The sequence below is a fragment of the Alexandromys fortis genome, unplaced genomic scaffold, assembly GCF_014885135.2.
Source record: "Alexandromys fortis isolate MF-2015 unplaced genomic scaffold, M_Fortis_MF-2015_v1.1 scaffold_10, whole genome shotgun sequence".
In the NCBI taxonomy this organism is placed as follows: Eukaryota; Metazoa; Chordata; class Mammalia; order Rodentia; family Cricetidae; genus Alexandromys; species Alexandromys fortis.
Window position 1 is genome coordinate 3,149,201 of NW_026067895.1, and position 20,334 is coordinate 3,169,534.

At 45.2% G+C, this 20,334-nt stretch overlaps 1 protein-coding gene across 3 annotated transcripts in view; it reads right to left on the reverse strand.

Moving 5' to 3' along the window:
- Window positions 1-20,334, reverse strand: part of Pcsk5 (proprotein convertase subtilisin/kexin type 5) — a 411,377-nt gene that overhangs the window by 2,347 nt on the left and 388,696 nt on the right. For 2 of the 3 annotated variants that reach the window (XR_007594733.1, XR_007594738.1), the window contains 6 exons: window positions 19,796-20,023; window positions 16,432-16,609; window positions 12,741-12,958; window positions 7,807-7,907; window positions 5,646-5,832; window positions 30-1,059 (listed from right to left, as the gene is read on the reverse strand). Coding sequence is in view for 1 of the 3 variants with exons in the window: in XM_050158819.1 (XP_050014776.1) it covers window positions 677-1,059; window positions 5,646-5,832; window positions 7,807-7,907; window positions 12,741-12,958; window positions 16,432-16,609; window positions 19,796-20,023 (1,295 nt within the window). In the remaining 2 variants the exon portion in view is untranslated. Of the gene's footprint in view, window positions 1-8; window positions 1,060-5,645; window positions 5,833-7,806; window positions 7,908-12,740; window positions 12,959-16,431; window positions 16,610-19,795; window positions 20,024-20,334 lie in introns of those variants that run through there. The other variant, XM_050158819.1, reaches the window with a different exon arrangement.

Genomic DNA, 20,334 nt, shown 5'->3' on the forward strand with positions numbered 1-20,334 from the left:
TTGTGGACTTGATACTGCCTGCCCTTTACCTAAACTTCCTTTGCCAGTGGTCGGTACGGTTCTGGGCTTCTACAAAGGAGCCAGAGCTCAGTGAGTATGAGCTCTCTCAGCTATGAGACCACACCAATCCTTTCATTTTATCTGGGTCCTGAGCATTGGCAGGAGAGATGGTCTTTTCGGCTCCCCTGGAAGTACTGTGAAAGAAATTACAAGCCCTATTTTCCTGATCTTTACAAATTTTCTTCTTAAACACAATCAAAAAGGAAGAGACCTCCTACCCAACCCAAGAACTCTCTGTTACTCCGTCTCCCCACTAGTCAAATAGCAGATTTCCAGAAGGTAGCAGGGGTCTCCAACAAGCAGCTTGAAAACAGAGTCCTTATGGGTCCTCTGCCCCGACCATTTTAGGAATCATGTTGGTGTTTAATGGATCTGACTTCCTTCCACTTTCTGCGTTTAACGTCTTGACATACCCTCCAGGAAAGTGCCTTTGAATTCTCCCTCTGCAGGATCTGTTCTTTGCACTCAGTTGGTCAAAGGCAGCACAGCAGACTCCAGCATCCCTGTTTATTCAGGTTGGAAACAAAGTTAGGACAAAGCACAAACACTCGAACCTCAGTCAACGTGACGGTATCTCCCAGCAGGGCTGAGAGCCGTGGGGACCACTAGGCTTTGATTACTGGTAGGAATAGCTCTCATCGTCATACTCCAACTCATCATCTTCTTCCCCGTCCAGCAGCCCGTACTTGAACTTCCGGTAGACAGTGCCATCTTGGCCCATGTAGACGATGTCATCCTCATCATCTTCATCATAGTCCCTGTCCCTGTACTCAATCACCTGGTCCTCCTCAATATAGCTGCGTCTGTAGGAGGAGTACGACACGGTGGGTTCCACCAACTTTTCGTAGCGCCCCTTTGCCACAGGTGGGCTTCGAGACTTCCGCCACACGAGCACAGCGGCCCCCAACAGCAGCAGCAGCATAACACCCGAGGCCACCAGCAAAGCGATCTTGGCGCGCTCCAAGGGTGCAGCCTCACTGGCTGGAAGGATGCACTCTTCTGATGGGAGGCCGCCCCAGAGGCAGCAGCGAGGGAGAAAAGAAGAAACAGAAGTGGGAAAATCAGATTCAGAAGTAAACAACTGCCCCTCCATTTTTTTTAACGCCTAAAATGGTCGAATCACTGTTTTTTTTCGTTTTCTTAGGAGTCACACCACTCTACAAAAACGTGTGTTCCCCACGAGAGTCCCAGTCCATATCTAATAAAACCAGTTGATGCTCTGGTAACTTTAAGATCCAAAAGGAATCCTAGATTTCTATTTCTCATGGACCAGTCTCTAAGGATCCAACCTTCTCAGTGATTTTTTTCATTCCTGAGAAGTGTGTGTGTGTGTGTGTGTGTGTGTGTTCCGCTTTATCTACTGCTAAACCATAACTCTGATTCCTAAGATAGAGACGCCATCCTAACCATTCTTTAGCCTGGTCCCACATGACTCCCCTACCCTTCAAGACCAGTGAAGCATACTTTATAAACCCTACTGACTCTTAGTCATGTGTGGCCTTGGAAATTAGGCCAACTTGTTTGTCATAAACAAGAACTGGCTTGTGTAACAAGCGGACTTTCCAACCCATTAACCTCAACTCCAGGTGGAATTCTGGAGGCAAATTCTCTGACTGCTTGTTTGGTTTCCTTGGATACCCATGGCACTCCCTGAGCAAGAAAAGGAATACTTTATCATCTTAGAATCCTGACTGCCATTTTAAATGGCAAGGGATTCATAGAATAATTGGAATTCTTGGATTCTGGAGCCCTTCCCTTTCTTCTTTATAAGCGGCTGTTTCAAGGCTTCCCTGAGGATGTCAGAGAACCAAAACAGTGTATGGCATAACTTCAGCATTGGCTGATTTTTCTTGTTTTATATTCATTCATTCGGGCAGCAGGACTTGAGTTGCTTACCTAATTTTATTACCTTTTCTTTTTAATCTACCATACAGTAAGGCAAAGAAAGTATGAAACAGCTAGAGGAATAGGTATCTGTCGGTTGGATGTGCAAATTTTAACACACAGTAGATGCTTCCTCCTCCCCGCCTTACTCCCTTTTCAAGTTCTTCTGTCCCTCCACAAGGACCTTGCAAGGACTTTTGTGACTGAGTGGCCCCTGTGACACATACACACACGCAATACACACATGTGCACACACATATCGCACACATGCATGCATGTACACATATATGCACACATACACACTCTTTCTTTTATTTTGTTGGTGTTTATTTATTTTTATTTTTATTTTTTTGGTTTTTCGAGACAGGGTTTCTCTGTGGTTTTGGAGCCTGTCCTGGAACTAGCTCTTGTAGACCAGGCTGGTCTCGAACTCACAGAGATCCACCTGCCTCTGCCTCCCTAGTGCTGGGATTAAAGGCGTGCACCACCACCGCCCGGCTTTTGTTGGTGTTTAATTTCTATTTTATTCTAGCAGAATTTTGCCCATCAAGCAAAAATGTTTGCTCTAAATAATAGTATTATCGTTATTGTATTGGGTTAGCACAGACTTTTCCCCTGCAGGAAGTACAAACACACTGAAGGGACAGAGAAGCAATCTGTCTGTGACTCGCAGCTCCTGGGTAAGTACAAACACACTAAAGGGACAGAGAAGTGATCTGCTGTGGCTCGAAGCTCCTGAGGCAGGAGAATCTACAATGGACCTCTGGAGGTTGTTTTCTTTTCAGGGTGCCAAATGCACTCACATCTTACTATTCTTAGTCTTCAGGTGCTGGGTCAGGGTCAGCCTCTACCATTTGGTTTCTCTACCATTTGCTCTCTCTCTTCAGGGGGAAGCTGTCTCAGAAATAAAGATATAAGTAAGCTCGACTATCTGGGCTTGTTATTTCTCTCCACACACATACTATGGTAACTTTCCACCATGGAGTTGTATCCTTAGCCCAAGAGGATTTATACTTCTTTTGGTAGGGTTGCCTCAGGTAACTCTTTAAGAGCCTCTTAGCAACCAGGAAATCTATTAAGTTGTTTCTTGGAACTGACATTTCAGAAACTACACCCAAGAGGTTCTTGTTTTTCTGGTTTCATTTAAAAACACTGATGTAATGAGGGCTGAGGCTCTCAGCTGAGGGCCCAGCGTCAGATCCTGAGAGGCATGGAGATGAGGCTCTGGGGACAGCAGCTGCTCTCGGTGGGCAACTGAGGAAGGAAATGGTTAATTCTTGGAACGGTGATACCTGGAAACTAAGTAAAAGGCTAAAACAGAACAGAACAGGACACGAGGCTGGTATTGGTTATGGGTCTCAGGAACCCAAGGTTCTTTACTTACGAACGCACAGGACAAAACAACATACACTGGTTTGGGTAGGCATGACACCTCTGAATTCCAGGGAAATGGTCTATTTCTGGAGGAGAGAATTTGTTTTAAGAATGTGGTTTTCACTTAGAAGGGATCACTCCATTCAGAATCTTTAAGTTTTTTTTTTAAAGATGTATTCATTTTTATTTTTATGTGCATGAGTGGCTTTGCATTGGTGGTTCAGTGGTAAAACTCTTGCCTGGTGCTTGTATGCATGAGTGTTTTGCAAGCATGCATATATGTGCACTTCATGTGTGACTGTTGCCTTGGTAGACCAGAAGAGGGCGATGGATCTCCTGAAGCTAGAGTCGCACACATTGTAAGCAGTCATACGGTAGCTCTTAACCCCTGAACCATCTCCAGACCCTAGGATCTTTGTAAGTTTTAATATACACAATGGGGTTGAAAGTTGGAGGACAATTAAAGACTTGGAATTGGTCAAGCTGTTTCATCTATTCTTAGTTTTCAGTGATAGTCCATTTCTAAAACGCTCTAACAAAATGGCTCAGTATGAGTTAGATTGATTCTTCAGTGTTATCAAGATAAGCAATTCCTTTCCCCTTTCCCTCAGGAGCAAAGATAAAAAGGAGCAAACTGCATTTATAAAGGTCAGATCTAGACTTAGTCAAGCTGGGGGCAGCACAGATGTAAAAAGAATGTGGGCTTTGGGGCTTTGCAGTCCAACAGGCTTATGTTCAAATCCCAGATGAGCATCTAGGGTGTGCATGTGTGTGTGCTTGCATGCTTGTGACTTTTTTTTTAATGATGAAGTCCAGTCTCAGAAAGCTGAGGAAGCCCCAGATGACCTCAGACTGCATGTTTTGCTGAGAGTGGCCCCCAACTCTGGTCTTCCTCTCTGTCCAAAGCACTCAGGTTCATGTACACAGCACCAAGCCTGGCTCTAGATGACCTGCCCTCGTATCATTGCTGTGGACGTGTGCATGTTAATCCAACCCTTGGGCCTCTTGTTGAAATAGGAGCGCCATGATTCTCCCGCTCCAGACAGACGCAGGTTAAGATCCTCTCTGGTAAGCCAACTCATGGGCTACACAGAATATTAGAAATGGGTTAGAACAATATGTAAGAGCTAGCCAATAAAAAACTGGACCTAGCCGGGCCAGACAGTGTTTGAAAGAATACGGTTTCCGTGTAATTATTTCTGGGTATAAACTAGCCATGCGGGCGGCCAGGTGCCGGGGACGCAGCCCTGCCGCTCCTATTTCAACAGCCTCTGTCATTTTGTTGATAATACAGGGTCTGTTTGATTACAATTTTGAGCCTGAAATATTTCCTCCAAAGTCTTGGGGCTTGGCTACTAGCTGATGAACTTCTGGGGAGTGACAGGTCCTAAGGGGTTGATCTATTCAATGTGGATTCTGTTGATGGATACGTAATATGATGACATTATTTGGAGGTTGGGGACCTTGGTGTTGGGTTTTAGGTAGATATGAGTTCCTGGGGGCATTATGTAGAATACCATTTTAAGGTCTGTTTGTTTATATTGTATTTGTTTAATTCTGTGAAGCTGTGTTACTGTGCCTGTCTAAAGCCCGATGCTCTAATAAAGAGCGGAACAGTCAATAGTGAGGATAGGTGGAGGCAGGCAGGCAGGCAGAGAGAATAAATGGGAGGAAAAAATCTGGGAGGAGAGGAAGAAGGAACAAGGAATGGAGGACATTAAGGCCAGCTGTGGAATAAGAGTAAAGTAAGATATACAGAAGTAAGAAAAGAAAAAAAAAACCCAGAGGCAAAAGGTAGTCAGGTTAATTTAAAGTTAAGAAAAGTTGGCAAGATACAAGTTAAGCTAAGGCTGGGCATTTATAAGTAATAATAAGCTTTTATGTATTTATTTGGGAACTGGATGGAGGGCCCCTCAAAAAGGTAAAAGATCAAAAGAGCCCAAAAGAGTAAAGACTAAATAGTAAGATACCAACAACAACAGGGGCATACCCTGGAAAGACATATTTTCTCAACAGTCTCTGCTTCCTGACTGTCATGAGGTGAGCCGTGATGCTCTGCTGCATGCTTTCGACTGTGATGCTGAGGCTTACCGTTGCCTAGAAACAACAGAGCCAAGTGATCTCCGAAACCATGAGCCAGCATAAACCCTCCTTTTAATAGCTTTCCTTGGATATTTGTTGCAGTGAGGAACAAATCCAACTTGTGAACCAGGAGGTTTCAAGAACAGTAGGCACCCATCAGGCACTTCATGAATTAGCCATACTCCTCTCACTCCGCTCCCATGAGGACATGCCATTTCTCTGTGTGCTGTGCCCCTAGCCCTCACCTGTGGTACTCTGGCAGTCACAGCAGTCCTGAGAGCCGAGGGGGTGGGAAGTGTTGCAGCAGCGGAGGCAGCGGCTGTCGTCCATGTTCAGCAGCAGGCCGGTTGAGCACACAGTGCAGTTCTTGGCTCCGGGTCCCTTGCACTCTATGCAGCTCTCATGGCATTTTTTACAGCTAAACTTTTCTCCCTGGTAAGAAGAGCAAAGAGAATGTTTTTGAGAGCAGAGGCGGTACGCAGGAACTGGAGTTCTCCGTGGCTAGTCCCTCTTGTCTCTGTGAATAGGGAAGAATGTGAATGTGTGTGTATGTGTGTGTGTGTGTGTGTGTGTGTGTGTGTGAGGGGAATGGCTGCTAAAAATACTATCTATTTTTATGTGCAATGGTGTTTTGTCTGCATGTGTGTCTATGCGAGGGTATCAGGTCTCTGGAACTGGAGTTATAGATAGTTGTGAGCTGTCATGTGGGTGCTGGGAATTGAACCTGGGTTCTCTGGAAGAGCAGTCCTACCTCAAAGACAGCGGGAGTCAAGGACAAGTTGTGTCTGACCTTTGCCATACCCCTTGGCAGACTATACATTCCCACACTACTCCACATTGCAAAAGTGATATTCCAGACATGAGTCAGTTCCTAATTCCTTCTCAAAATCTAGCTCTGTTAAAGCTGAAGTCATCACCCTCCCTTGGCAATGTCAGGAGCACAGGTCCTTTCTTGATGTTCTCCAAATTGATGTAGTTCCCAGCATCCCGCATTCTGTTATCAACACACAGGTGATACATACATTTCTATCCTTTTTACTTTTGTGTGCTATGCACAGTTCTGTTCCTCTTGTTGTTATGTAACCTGGGCTGACTTCAAACTCATGATCTCGCGCTTTGGCCCTCAGTCTCCTGAATGTTGGGATTAGATTTCTGCTTTTTATCAAATTAGTGCTATGGTTTTCTTTGGCTTTTACTCTTTTATATTAGTTACTTCTTTGCCTTCTGTGGTTCCTGGATCCTTGTTCCTAGACTTAGAATATAATTAGTGGTTATAACAAAGACACTTAAACCTCACTGGAGAAGAGTTCAAAGTCCATGCAATCATTCTCTCCTTGTCTGGTGCTCAAAATATGAGTTAAAGACACTTTACCTTAAAAATTATTATTATTATTATTACTATTATTGGTATTATTCTGTGTGTGTGTGCAGACGCATATATAACAAGGCGTGCATGTGGAGGCCCAAGGACAGCTCTAAGGAGCTGCTTCTTTCCTTGCTCCATGGGATCTGAGGACTGCACTCAAGTTGCACACGCAGCAAGCACTTCTACCTACTAAGCCATCTCACGGGCCCAGAAGATCCCTTCTTATTGTTTATCTGTCACTTCAGTGACATGGAAGATGTGGGGGAACAGAAAGTTGGGTGCTCAGTGGTGGAGCAAGTGTCAGGCACCTCTGAAAATAAATATATAAAAAGAAAAGAAAAAGAAATGAAAATTGCTTTTCTTGAAGCATCTTGATGCATTTTGGCTGCTGGCTGTTTTCAGCTGTTATTGTCAAATCTTCAGAGCGCCCTTCTCCCTCTCTTCCTTCCTAGCCATGTGGTAGTTAGTGAACTGTTTGATTTCTCTGAGCCTGCCTCTGTGAACTGAAGTATGCTATCAGAATTCAAAGCGAGTATATACATATATATGTATGTATGTATATGCTGATTTGTTTTGATTTCACCATTGATGTATTTTCTTATGGTCGCAAATTTAGAAACGCAATCAAGAAGAGAAGGTCAGGAAATCTGTGGCTCCCGGAAAGGGTCCTTACCCTGGCCCCACTGTAAGATGTGGAGGAAAGAAAAGAGGGGCCAGCGAGCTTCCTCCTGTGTTCCCAAGACTGCTTAGGAAGCAGGGAGACTTTGCTGTAACAGGGGACTGAGCTTCCTGTGGTTACCCAGAACCACACCGGGACCCAAGCAACTTAGATCCTTGCAGTTCCTATGAAGTTCAAGTGGAAGCTGTAAGTTGGTAGCTTGACTACTTTATGAACGAATGAGGTGGTACAGTGTTAAACCCAGGCTGTGGTGAGTGTAGGAATTTAGATGGTTTCACTTCTCAGAATGACATGTAGGAATTGAGCTCCATAAGGGTGGGGTGGAGGTGAGGGTGCATACACCAACCCAAAGGTTCAGTACCTCTCCATCTCTGTATTCCCCTACAGGACAGTCCAAGGCACACATTCCTCTCAGAAGGTGGTAGTTCCACACACAGGACAAGCAATTCCATACCCCCTTTCCTGAAAGAGAGAGGGGGTGGGGGAAAGAATCATATTATGAGACAGATTTCAGATTCTAACCTCTGTCTTGATGTCAGGACACTTGAGAGTAAGGAAAATGTCAAGATAATTGAAGCAGACAGGTGACTGAAGATACGGCAAGTGTCTATAAGGCAAAGTGAAGACTCATAGACTGCTCAATATTTTCCACGAGACTCTCTGTCTGGACATGGAGAATTTGAGGGCAATTGTGTGTCACAGCAAAAGATCTTTCGAAAATGAGAAGTCTTGTGGGATGCTTCTGAAACCCGAGGGGCCAGGGTGTCGCCTGTGGTAGACCCCTGCCCAGCATACTCAAGGAGAGCCCCGGGATCCATCTGCAACACCGGGAAGGAACGATTATGAAGTCTTTATTTCTCCTCTGATCACATCAAACATGATTTCCTTGAGGATCCCGAACCCCCTTTGCTAGATAGTTTGAAATATGGATTATTATGTCCACAGCTCCCTGCTGGGTGGCAGGCTACCAGGACTCCCCCTGTGTCTGACCTGTGGACTGTGCCCTTCCCCATCTGGCTGAAGTCCAGATGGCAGTATTCAGCGGTGTGTGTCAGCCTTGGTGGAAATCAGTGACTTCATTCCGTGTCCTGCTTTGCTGCACACCCAGGCGTGCGGGATCTTTCACAGAGGGTTAATTTCCAGAGCGTTTTGTTTTTGTTTTGTTTTGTTTTCCAAGGTTAAGAGCCTGTGCCTATTACTATTTCTAAGGAGCCTCGAGGCGGGAAAGACAGACCTTTTGATATGTCCTTAAAATTCAGAATGACATACCATCTGCTTTTCCTCACCCTGACCTCCCCTATTTTCACCCCTCCCTCGAAGTCAGCCTGACAAATCCCACTCCTGCTGGGTGGCCCTGTGGTGCTTCTGTGAGAGAGGCTGTGCGGAAAGAGGCAGCTTAGGAAAGGGCAGGCCTTACAACTGTGTGAGGATAAAGTAGAGGGAAGTGTGTTAAGGGACAAAGGCGCCAGCCACACCCAGTGGTATAGATTAGGGGAGTGTGTGAAGCATCCCCTCCCTGACTCCCAGAGCTTCAGAATGTTATTCATCTCTCCCCTCCTCTCCCTTCCTTTTCTCTCCCCTCCCTTCCGTTCTCACCCTTCTTCCTTTTCACTGAGTAGCCCAAGCTGACTTCAAACTTTCATAATCCCCCTGTCTCAGTCTTCTAAGTGCTGGATTTACAGGTGTGCACCACCATGCTCATCAGAAAGTTTTCTTTCTAACAACCAAAATTACTGGACAATCAAAGGTGGATGGTCTCATTGCGGATTTAGACTGCCCAATTGTTTTAGATTTTTCCCCCTACACCTTAATTTCTTAGTATGACAGTTAAGGCTTCAGAAAAATTTACACCTTTTTTTTTTTCTATTCAATTTATAGCCTAAGGTGGGGATGCCAAAATTTCATGATCTGTGTGTCACAAAACCAGAGTGAGTGCAAGAGTCACTGGCTAGCAAAGGAGGTGTGTGACATGCGAAGACAGGTCAGGATGCTGAACGCTGAGGCCAGAAGGAAATGAGAGCTGTGTGAGTTTCAGGGCCCACACCCCAAGCAGAAAGACAGAGGAGAACAGATCATATGGGCTTTCTCCAGATCTGCCCAGTCCTGCCAGTCACCCCTGAATCCTGTCTTGGTGATCCTTTCTCCAGATCTGCGCAGTACTGCCAGTCACCCCTGAATCCTGTCTTGGGGATCCTGTGTTGCTATCAGAACTTGGACAGGGAATGCTCAAAGCTGCCAATCCTTAATTTGTAAGGAAATCTCCAGGCCAGTGGAGAAATAGAGATTTCTTACACTGTCCTGTGACGTCATAAATGATATCTCCAGTCCACACACAAATGTTCTGCTATGGCTGGTGCTCGGCTCTGGTGCGCCTCGGTTAAGAGCCATTAACTTACCAGATGATGGTTGCCTAGTCTTAATTAGAAGCCAAGTACCTGCTATTGGCCCGCTGAGCAGCATTAATGGGTAGAAACTGGTGCTCTCTGACTTAGCAAATGACAACACAGTCATATGCTGACATCTTATTTTTATCACACTTGTGTGTGGATGTGACTGGGTGTTTTAAGTTATTGCTTCTTTGACTTTTCTGCTATGATGATGAACTGCAACCTGGGATTGTGAGCTAGAACCAACTCTTGTTGTTTGTTATTGTTGTTGTTTTGGTCTTTTTTTAAATCATAAGAACAATTTCCAAAAATAAAACTAAGAATGAAAATTACACCAAGCAAACCGACCTGGCTTCCAGGGACCTGGTCTGCTCTGTTCATAATTGTATGGACATTGGCTGGGCCACAGAGCTGGATGATATTTGCTAAGTAAATAAATAGATGAATGGATACACAGAATTGTAAGAGAACCCTGGATGGGAGGCTGGGAAAGGCCTTTGAGAAAACATACCCAGGGTAATGGAGCAGAACGCAGACCTGGCAGAGCAGGCTGAAGGAGGTTTCTGGAGAGAGGCAATAGGTGAGATTGGCTCAGATTTGTAGTAAGTCACTGTGCTTGGATTGGAAGATGGAGGAAGAGGTAGTGAGGGATGAGGGCGAAAGTGAGGCCAGGCCATGGGGAAGAGCCTCATATGCAGATATCAAACGGTAGACTGAAAATCCCCTGTGTAAGATCAATCAGACAGCTTGGAGGATCGGATGGCCATTACGTGGCTCACACTGGGGATGAGAAGACCACTTAGCCGACTGGTACTAATTGGTAATTTAAGCAACAAAGTATGAGAGTCCAAAACCAAGACAGTGACACTAATGACTTAGAGAGAGGAGCTGACATTGGGAGCTATTTAAGATGTCACAGGACCCAGAGACACACAGGGAGACTGAGAAAAGGTTAACACTAGTTATTGTCTCAGGCAACAGAGAGCATACTGGAGCCATTCACCAAGAGAAGAAACGGGAAAATGTGGTCTGAGGATGGAGTGAGGTGTGGGGTGCCTGTTGGATATCTCATGGGAGATACTCAGCAAGAAACCTGATGCACGGAGGAATAGGGTCATGAAAACCATTTGGGAAGAAGTAGATGCAAACGGATCAAGACACTGAGGGTAATGGCCTGATATGGTGGCAATCGCTTATAATCCTGGCTCTAGGGAGGCTGAGGTAGGAGGGTCGTGAGGTTAAGTCAGCCTTGTCTACACACACACACACACACACACACACATGCTCACTCACACACACGCATGCTCACACATGCACACTGAAAGAAAACCAAAGATGTGCATGAACACACAGAACCCCTAGACTCGGTTCTTGGCTCTAGAATATGTGGGATAAGAGTTAAGACTGAAGTTAAGAGGATTTGAATAGGAAAAGATTTTTATAACCATTTTATTTTAAAGACTAGTTATTTAGGCTATACCCAAGGTCTCTGTGATATCTAGTATCTGGTTCTTGGTCACCCAAAAAAGTGTCAGATATGTGTTCTGTCTCATAGAGAGGGCCTTAAGTTAAATCAGACATTGGCTGGCTACTCCCACAAGTTCTGGGCCACATTGCCTTAACATATCTTGCAGGTGGGACAGATTGTAGATCAAAGGTTTCGTGGCTGGGTTGGTGTTCACATTTCTCTTTTGGTAGCTTGCAAGTACTTACCTACACTAAAGACACTAGGACACAGGAGTAAATGTTCTATGTAAGCACCAGATAGCTTCTCCATGGTCAATGAATTATGAGGGTGTTATCCTAAGCAATGGGACCCACCTATCATTTTGTGGTTAGCAACCCATTGTCTTGGCAACAGTCTGGGTCATTTGAGGATTCTGGGCAAGCAATGAGGATAGTAAGAATCCAGAAGGACATCAAATATGAGGGATACTTACAAAAGGTCTCTGGAATGAGCAGACATCAGAAAAATAACACTGGAGCTTGGGAAAGCTTGAGGCAGAAGTCTTTTTTTTTTTTTTTTTTGAGATAGAGTTTCTACATAGCCTTGGAGCCTGTCCTGTAACTCACCCTGTAGACCAGGCTATCCTCAAACTCACAGAGATCCGCCTACCTCTGCCTCCTGAGTGCTAGGATTAAAGGTGTGCACCGCCATCGCTCAGCGAGGAAGATGTCTTAAGTTTTTAAACAGATGAACATAACATGTTTTCCTAGACAGGTGTTTTCAGTGGTGTTACAGTTTGAATATGAAATGTCTGCACTGGCAGGCTCCTGTCCTGGGGGGAGGACAGACTCTGGAGAGGCAATTAGATCTTGACTTTGTCAGTGGATGGATCTTGTGATGGAGTCACAATTTTAATGGCTTTCTTGGGAGATGGTGCAAAGTAGGGTCAGTGGGAGGAAGCAGGGCACTTAGGCTTGCCCTAGAAGTGTGCCTGCTTCCCTTACCCTTCCTCGTCTCCACTTTCATCTGCCAGAAGCTGACCTTCTCTGTGTCCAGCATGATCCTGCTGCCAAGATGTTCTGCCTCATCACAGGCCCTCAGCGACAGAGAAAGCTTACTGCAGACCAAAGCCTCGGCAGCCAGAACAAGCCCTTCTCCCCTTAGACTATTTTTCTCAGGGATTTTTCACAGTGATGGGGTCATACAGGTAAAGAAGGAAGTCGGGAGCAGGAATAGAGCAGGGGTCCCTGTGTCAGCCTTGACAGACAGGAAGCCTAAAAGGCAGCAAGGATGTTGTAGAAACTGAGACTGGAGAGAGTGTGCCAATGCCGGAGAGGCTGGAGGAAAAGTTTGGGAAATGGTGCCAACCCGCCAACATGGTAAGAGGGAGAGAGAGGCCACACAGGAAGGAAACCCTCTTAAATTTCCACTTTCATATGCAAAACACAGGCATATGCTCACCGTTACATTTGTCACACGTTGGGTGGCACCTCTCACAGGTCTGCGCCTGTTGGTCTGCGTAGTAGTGCTCTGGGCAGGTGCGGTGACACTGGCCCTTGGAGCGCAGGAGAAAGAAATATGTATCGCAAGCCTGGCAGTCTGTGGGCCGCGGGCCCCGGCATGCCTTGCAGCTCTTGTCACACTTCTCACACCGACCACTGGTGCTTTCTCCATAATATCTGAAACCAAGATATACACAGATATACACAGATTCCTCAGTGTCTGAGGGGATTGGCAGGTGGACACTAAAACCTATGTGTGCACAAGTTCCATGTATAAAATGTCACAGTGTTTGTACATTAACTCTGCCTTCAGCCATGTCTAAATGGCTCTCTCAGTGCGGTAAACATGCTATGGGAATAGTTGGTATGCTACGTTGGCTCAGAAAAAGTATGTGTTCAGTAAGAGATACATTTTTAAAAAATATTTCCAGTCCTTAATCAAGTATGAATGCTGGGGATGTGGAGGGCTGAATGGACTCTTCACTCAACCTTCCTCATGGAATAATTGCCAAAACTTTAACGAACCTAGTGAGTGTGGGTTCCCTCCTGTGTGCACTGAATGTTATAACATTCTAACCCCCAGCTGTGTGTCAACATGGAGCTGGAAGCACCTATGATAAGGCCAAAGCCACACACAGTGGTGGCTCAACAGTTCTCTGCCATCATCGTCACTACCTGTTCTTCCTTTGACATCTCTAGATTTAATTTTAACCTTTGCTGAGGCACACTCTGGATGGAGGAGCTTTGTTTTCATTTTATCATCATCATCATCGTCGTCATCACCATCATCATCACCATCATCTCCATCATCATTGTCATCATCATCACCACCATCATCATCATTGTCATCATCATCGCCATCATCATCACCATCATTGCCAACATCATTGTCATCATCATCATCACCACCACCACCATCCTTCTGAATATACTGAATCTCCCATGAATAGTCAGACTGGATTTTAACTCTTGTAGCACTCCTCAAATGCATAGCAAATACCTTGCCTCAGCCCTTCAAATGTTGTGACTTGTCAAAATAGTCATGAGCACCATTTTGGACCAGTGTATGTATGCTTGTCTAACAGGTCTCCAGATGAGGCAAAAGTCCATTCGGACAGTCTCACTCAGCCAGAAGCAGTGGACTTTGGGACAGTGCAGAGTACTGCTGGAACCTTGTGACCTGCATACCCTCTTTTCTGTCATAATGGTAATGATTCTCTTGGTGGTTATAGTATCATTTTGTCAATGGGACAGACGTGATCATTTCTGGAAACCCCATTTTTTTTTCTTGAATATTTTCCCCTAAAATTCTTGGGGAGTTGATAATTCTCGGCTTTCTTGTCTGGGGATGCCAGGTGTCACTTCAGACCCTGGGAGCTGGCCCTATTCAGTGTTTACAGGATAGGGGCAGATTAACCCTGTTTCTGTAAATGTTTTGAAAAAGATTGTTGTTCTTGAAAATGTGTGTCTATGTCAATCACCTTTTAGTTTTTTAAAGACAGAATGTACCTGGCTCGATGTTTGGTCAAGCTAACAAAATGGTAAGTGTAAGTGTTGTTTCTGGTGTAAAGATACTTTGATGTAAAAGTTGGGAAAAAACATTTTTGACATATTTGTTTTTGTTGAAGGTTAACATTGGAGGTTGGAAAGAACTTGTCTGTTAGTATGCTAACATGTTTGCTTTTTATATATAAATAAAAATGACTAGAGCTATTCAGGGCTGGCTACTTGTGTGAAACTCATCTGGTGGTTGGACAATTTGTTTTTTCACACCTACACCCCTTCCCCACCCCAGGACCCGATCCCAGGCTGTGGTGGGACTGTGGCAATGACCGCAAGCATGTACCACTACATCCAGCTCAAAAGGCAATTTAAAATGTACCTCTTAATATATCTTCCAATTTTTCAATTAAAAATTTTTTTAAATACAAGGTCACATGATTGATGTTTGTCTTTATAAAATAAATGTAAAGCCATTTGAAAAGATTTTTGGAGAGTCAATATGCTAACACTAACAGCCATTTGATAAGCTCTGCTGTGTGCCTGATGATGCCCTAGTGACTTCAGAAACACTTCATCCCATTGAACATGAAAACAAGAGACCACTGTGATGGTTGGGAATGTAGGCTCTGGAACAAGTGTGGTTTCGATTCCTAGCAGTACCACCTAATGCTGTGTGCCCTTGGGTAGGTCACTCAATATCTCTGGGCCTCATATTCTTTATTTGTAACAGGGGGTTATTACTAGCACTGTGATTAGACTCGAGAAAGTTGTTATTCTAGGGACTAGAACTCTCTAAATAGTGTATATTTGTGTTAGTTGAGAAGTTAAATTACTTCTCACGGCATACTTTCTGAATTTATATTGTCACTTCAAATAGCATAGATCCGAAACACATGGCTTAGAACATTTAGAGAATTTGCTTAGGGTCAAACAGGAGATGGCGTGAAAAGGCTCATCTGCCAACCCCAGTCTAACACAGCAATGCCTGCTGAAGGGGAGCAGATACCCTCTGGATCAGATCAAGATGGTAAGGACATGGGCAGAGGTGGTGTGGCTCACGTCCGCATCTCCATGATCCTTGCTGGCAGGATCAGGTCACATTAATGCATATAGCTAGTTCTTGCCCCAGATCTGAAGAAGTGCGTGTGGGGTGGCACACATGAAGAATAAGAGATGTTTTACTTCCAGTAACTTAGTTTTTTCTTTTTCATGAGAAGATGCCAGGACAAATATAAGCCCTTGAAGTATAAAGCATGGGCTTAACTCAGCGTATCCAGACATACAAGGTGCTCTTACCCAAGCTGTGTGGACTACGTGGGAACAAATGAGATATGCAGGAACATGAGCCAATATACAGCACCAAAATACATGAAACATGCAGACATCACTTAGGGCTGAAGAAAGGTACCCGTTGGGGTGAAATCATTCAGGGAAGGTCCTTCGATTTGGGTCTGGAACCTCTCTGGGCCCTGGATTACTAATTGGGAAAGCGTGTGTGTATTTGGGGGTGTGTGGAATCCTGAGGCCCCACCGAGCCTTCTTCCCAGAGTGCTTGTAGCCAGACCTGATATACACACCAACAGTTGTTCTTAGCAGGAAAACAATCAAGCTCTTATTCACAAGCTGCTTTTATATCAGCATTTCATATTAGCATCAAGGTTTAGAGCCAAATCTGTGCATTGTGGAGCGGGCTATTTGTGGAGGTCTGGCAGGTTGCAGAATCCATGCGTGTAAATGGCGATGGTACCTGAATTGCTCCCCCAGTACGATCAGTGTCCCAGCTGCACTGCTTAGGTTTTGCATATTATCCCTGAATCACACAAGACCCTAAAACTGTAGAAAAAAAACCGCTACTAATGCATGTTGGGCTATTCTGAGGGGGGAGGATCAGCTCTGCATTGAGACCGCACATATCTGTGGTTTGTCAGTGAGGCCAGGCCCCGAGAAAACAGGATCACCTGATTTAGTGAGTTCTTACATTAGGACACACTCTTTCTCTCTTTTCCTGTCCTTTACTATGGCCTGGCTCATATTTGTTCCCCACAGGCAGGGCGGCTTTCCCGTGGCTCTGTGTGTTCTGAGCCCTCCTCTCCTCATTGGCAAATGGCTTGCCACCCGGAGAGGCTACAGAATGAGAAGGTCCTTACCCATCCCTACATTGCAGCAAGCACTCTTTGCCCAGCTGGAACCAGCCAGGTCGGCAGGAGTGGCATTGCATGCTGTGGGGTCCTTCACAGGTCCTGCAGGAGTAGTGGCAGGGCACACACCGGCCGCTGTCCTTGTCAGTGTGGTAGCCCTCTGGGCAGCTTTTAACACAGGTCGTGTCTGTTGAAGAAGGAAAAGAATCCGTCTTGACAGAAAGTTTGACCTGTGGCTCCCACAATCCTCTCCTTGGGCAAGGAGGTATCACATGCAAAGAGAGATGAGGTCCCCATGGGCTGACTGATATCAGTGAAGACAGAGGTCAGCATGGACAGGCCACGGCAGGCAGAATGGAAAGTGCAGGCTGGGGCTATGGCAGCTGAGGGTGGTTGGGTACTATGGCAGCTGAGGGTGGTTGGGTACCTCTGCTTTCGTTTTCTACTGTTGCTATAACACTGGCCATGAAATTTGTTGTTGTGTGATGTTTTGATTGCATTCTGATGCTCCTGAGACTGACAATCAGGTTGGTTGAATCGGAGGGCCGAGCTAACTACTATCTGACCAAAATTAACCATAGGAGAGATGGCTCAGTGGTTAAGAGCATTGCCTGTTCTTCCAAAGGTCCCGAGTTCAATTCCCGGCAACCACATGGTGGCTCACAACCACCTGTAATGAGGTCTGGTGCCCTCTTCTGGCCTGCAGGCATACACACAGACAAAACATTGTATACATAATAAATAAATAAATATTTTTAAAAAATTAACCATAGAGGTTTTGGAGGACTGAGGACAGAGAGGATACTGGGAAGAAGGGGTTAGAGTTGGAGGAGTCTTGAGCCAGACTTAAAGAAGCAACATAAAAAGTACATAGATAAGGTAAATGGGCCTTGGGGAAGCACATAGATGAATAGAAATGAGTTAATTTATGCTGTATGAGCTGGTTGAAGAGAAGCCTGAGCTATTGGATGAGCATTTATAATTAATAATAAGACTGTGTGGTTATTCGCTGAGTGGTTGGTGGGACAGAGCTGATTGACAGTCTAGGCAGAAAATTCCGCCTATACTTTGTGGCTTTAAAACAGAAATGGATCATCTCACTACTCCAGAGGCCAGAAATCTAAAATGCGTGTACAGAGATACATTCCTTTTAGAGGCTGTAGGGTGTCTGATTTTCCCCTGTTTGCTTTTAGAGGGTGTCTGTGTTCATGAGCTCAGGAGCCCCTTCTCTTCTGAGGGTAATATCCTCCCTGTCCCTCTGATTTCATCAACATATACTTCCTATCAATTCTGTTCTTGCCAGACTCTTGTGATTACGTTGGTCTCACCTGTTAAAGTCAGAATAATATCTCCCTGCCAAGATCTTTCATTAAGCCCAGCTACAAAGCCCCCTTTACTGTATAGAATACATAATTGAAAGACTAAGAGATTAGGTGTGACATCTTCAAGAAGGGCATAATTAGTCTATCACAGTCTTCCAAAAGCTCTCTTGTGTTTAAACAGCCTGTTTCTGGTGGTATGGGGCAGGAAGGAGAGAATGTGAGGGCATCAGGCCAGGGCAAATCCCGTGCCCAGTCTTTGAGGGCAGCCTCTGTATCAAGACTTAACTCTAACCCAATTACATTCCCAGATTAAGGGAAGACCTTCTCTGATGAAAGTCTTCCTTTCTGCAAGGCATCTAAGGTAATCCTAGATTGGCTGTTACTAGAAGAGAATGTCCCAGTGGGTGAGATGGTGGGAGAGGTCCACTTAGAAGGGCTATTTTTAAGAGGAATAACTTTGAGAAAGGAAGTTCGCTGACCTAAAATAGGCAAAGAAGACTGGTGTTTCCCAGTGTCATCTATTGAGAGGGGCCAGCATGGCCTTCCTGATGCTCTCTCACCAAGAGCAGGAAGCTGGCCATCTATTTATACTGTGATTATCTCCCTCGGAGGTCTATTCTACTGACTGTGAATGGGATTACAGGCATAGGCCACTATGAGAAAGAGTTGCCTCTGGATTCAGTATTTGCTGAGGAAGTCATCGTTTTGACTAGGTGTGATGGCACATGCCTCTAATCCTAGTACTGGAGAGGCTGAGACAGGAGAATCTCAAGTTCAAAGCCACTATGGGCTACACATAGCAAGACCCTGTATCCAAAAAATGGAAAAGCAGGACATAGTGGCCTATGCCTGTAATCCTATCATGTGGGAGGTGAAGTCAGGAGGACAAGGAGTTTAAGACTAGCCTGCGCTTTATAGGAAGTTTGAGGACAGCCTATATAAAACACTGTCTCAAAAACAGTCAATCAATTAATCAATGCGTTAATTTATTAAAAAGAGGTGAATGCATGGAAGCCCACAAAACATCAGCATTGTTTTTCTAGTCAGTTCATGTTCAAGGTGTCTGTGCCCAGACCGCTCAGTACCGGGGAGTCAGTGGAGAAATGGAATCATTCCGAGGAGAGGATCTACATGAATACCACTGATGAGAGGCAGGTGGGTCTTACACTACTCCAGACCCGGCTCTCAGAGGATACAAGCTACCTCTTTTGGCTGAGAAAGTACACCCACCATCTAGTCAAGAGGGAGCCACTTGCCAACTCAAAAGAAAGAATAGGGATTGAATTCTTGTAAAGGGTCCACAGCATAAAATAGCATAAAAGCAAATTGTGTCCCAGATGAAGGAGGCTACAAGATACGAAAGGCAAATGCATGTAGACCTTATCCCGAGCCCTGTCCTAAAGGGAGCTGGGACCATTTATTATGAACAGTAGAGTTAAAACATTCTAGACGTATTCGTTTTGTTTTATGTGTATTACTGTTTTGTCTGCATATTGGTATAAGTACATCATTTGTGCCCAAACCCACAGAAGTCAGAAGAGGGCGTCAGATCCCCTGGCAGTGGAGTGATTGTGAGTCACTGTGGGCGCTGGGAACCAGACCTGAGTCTTCTGCAAGAACAAGTGCTCTAAACCACTCAGCCGTCACTCATTGTGTCAATGCAAATTTATTAGTGCTGACAATGTCCTGTGTAATGAAAGGGATTGTCCCTGTGCTAGGAAACATAGACCAAAATGTTCATGGGGAAAGTGACTCAAATGTGTTTAGCTTCCCCTTCAGTGTTTTGAGTGAAGGTAGATTGTGGATTAGCAAGTGCATGGGGATGGGGACGATGAAGATTAGCAGTGGGTGAAATGGGCAAAGGGCAGTGTGTTCCTTGGACCATCCCATCTTGTCTGTTTTCTGTAGGTTTGAAAAACGTGAAAGAAATGTAAAGAAAAAATAAACAAACGACAGGAAGAAGTTAACAGCCAAGGGGCATCAACATCACACCCTGCAGGCTCATGTGGAGAGAGTTGGCACAGCCGGCCTTGAGGTGTGGTGTAACTCACTGAGAAGAAGAGTCTCTCTAGGGCAGGTATAGCACTGGTCCTCGGCAGGCCCTGAGCAGCGGGAGCACTTCCTGTGACATGGCTGGCACCTGTGAGTGCCCTCATCCCAGTACTCGACAGCTGCACACTCCTCGGGCGCTGTGCAGACCTCATTCACGATCGTCAGGCCTTCCTGACAAGCCAGGCAGGTCCATTCTGATGAGCAGATCCGGCAGAACTCAGGGCAATCTGTGGGTATGGCAGCCAAGCACAGGACGGTGAGAGATGGTTAAGGCAGGGGCACCCCTTTAGGAAATGAATACCATTCTCCTGGAGACTTCTAGGGCTTTGTGCCAAGGGTATGGGAACTCGGTGGCTTAACACTATGAACAAGGTCACACAACAGTATGTGGCCTTTCCTCTATCAAAGGCTCCATTGCCACATCTTTCCCGCATCTCCTAGAATACCTCTAGCTAGTCACTAAGCAGTTACTGGAATGTAGTATAACTGCCCAGTGGCAAAGGCCTCTTTGGTGTACATCATAAAGGCACAGTGCTGG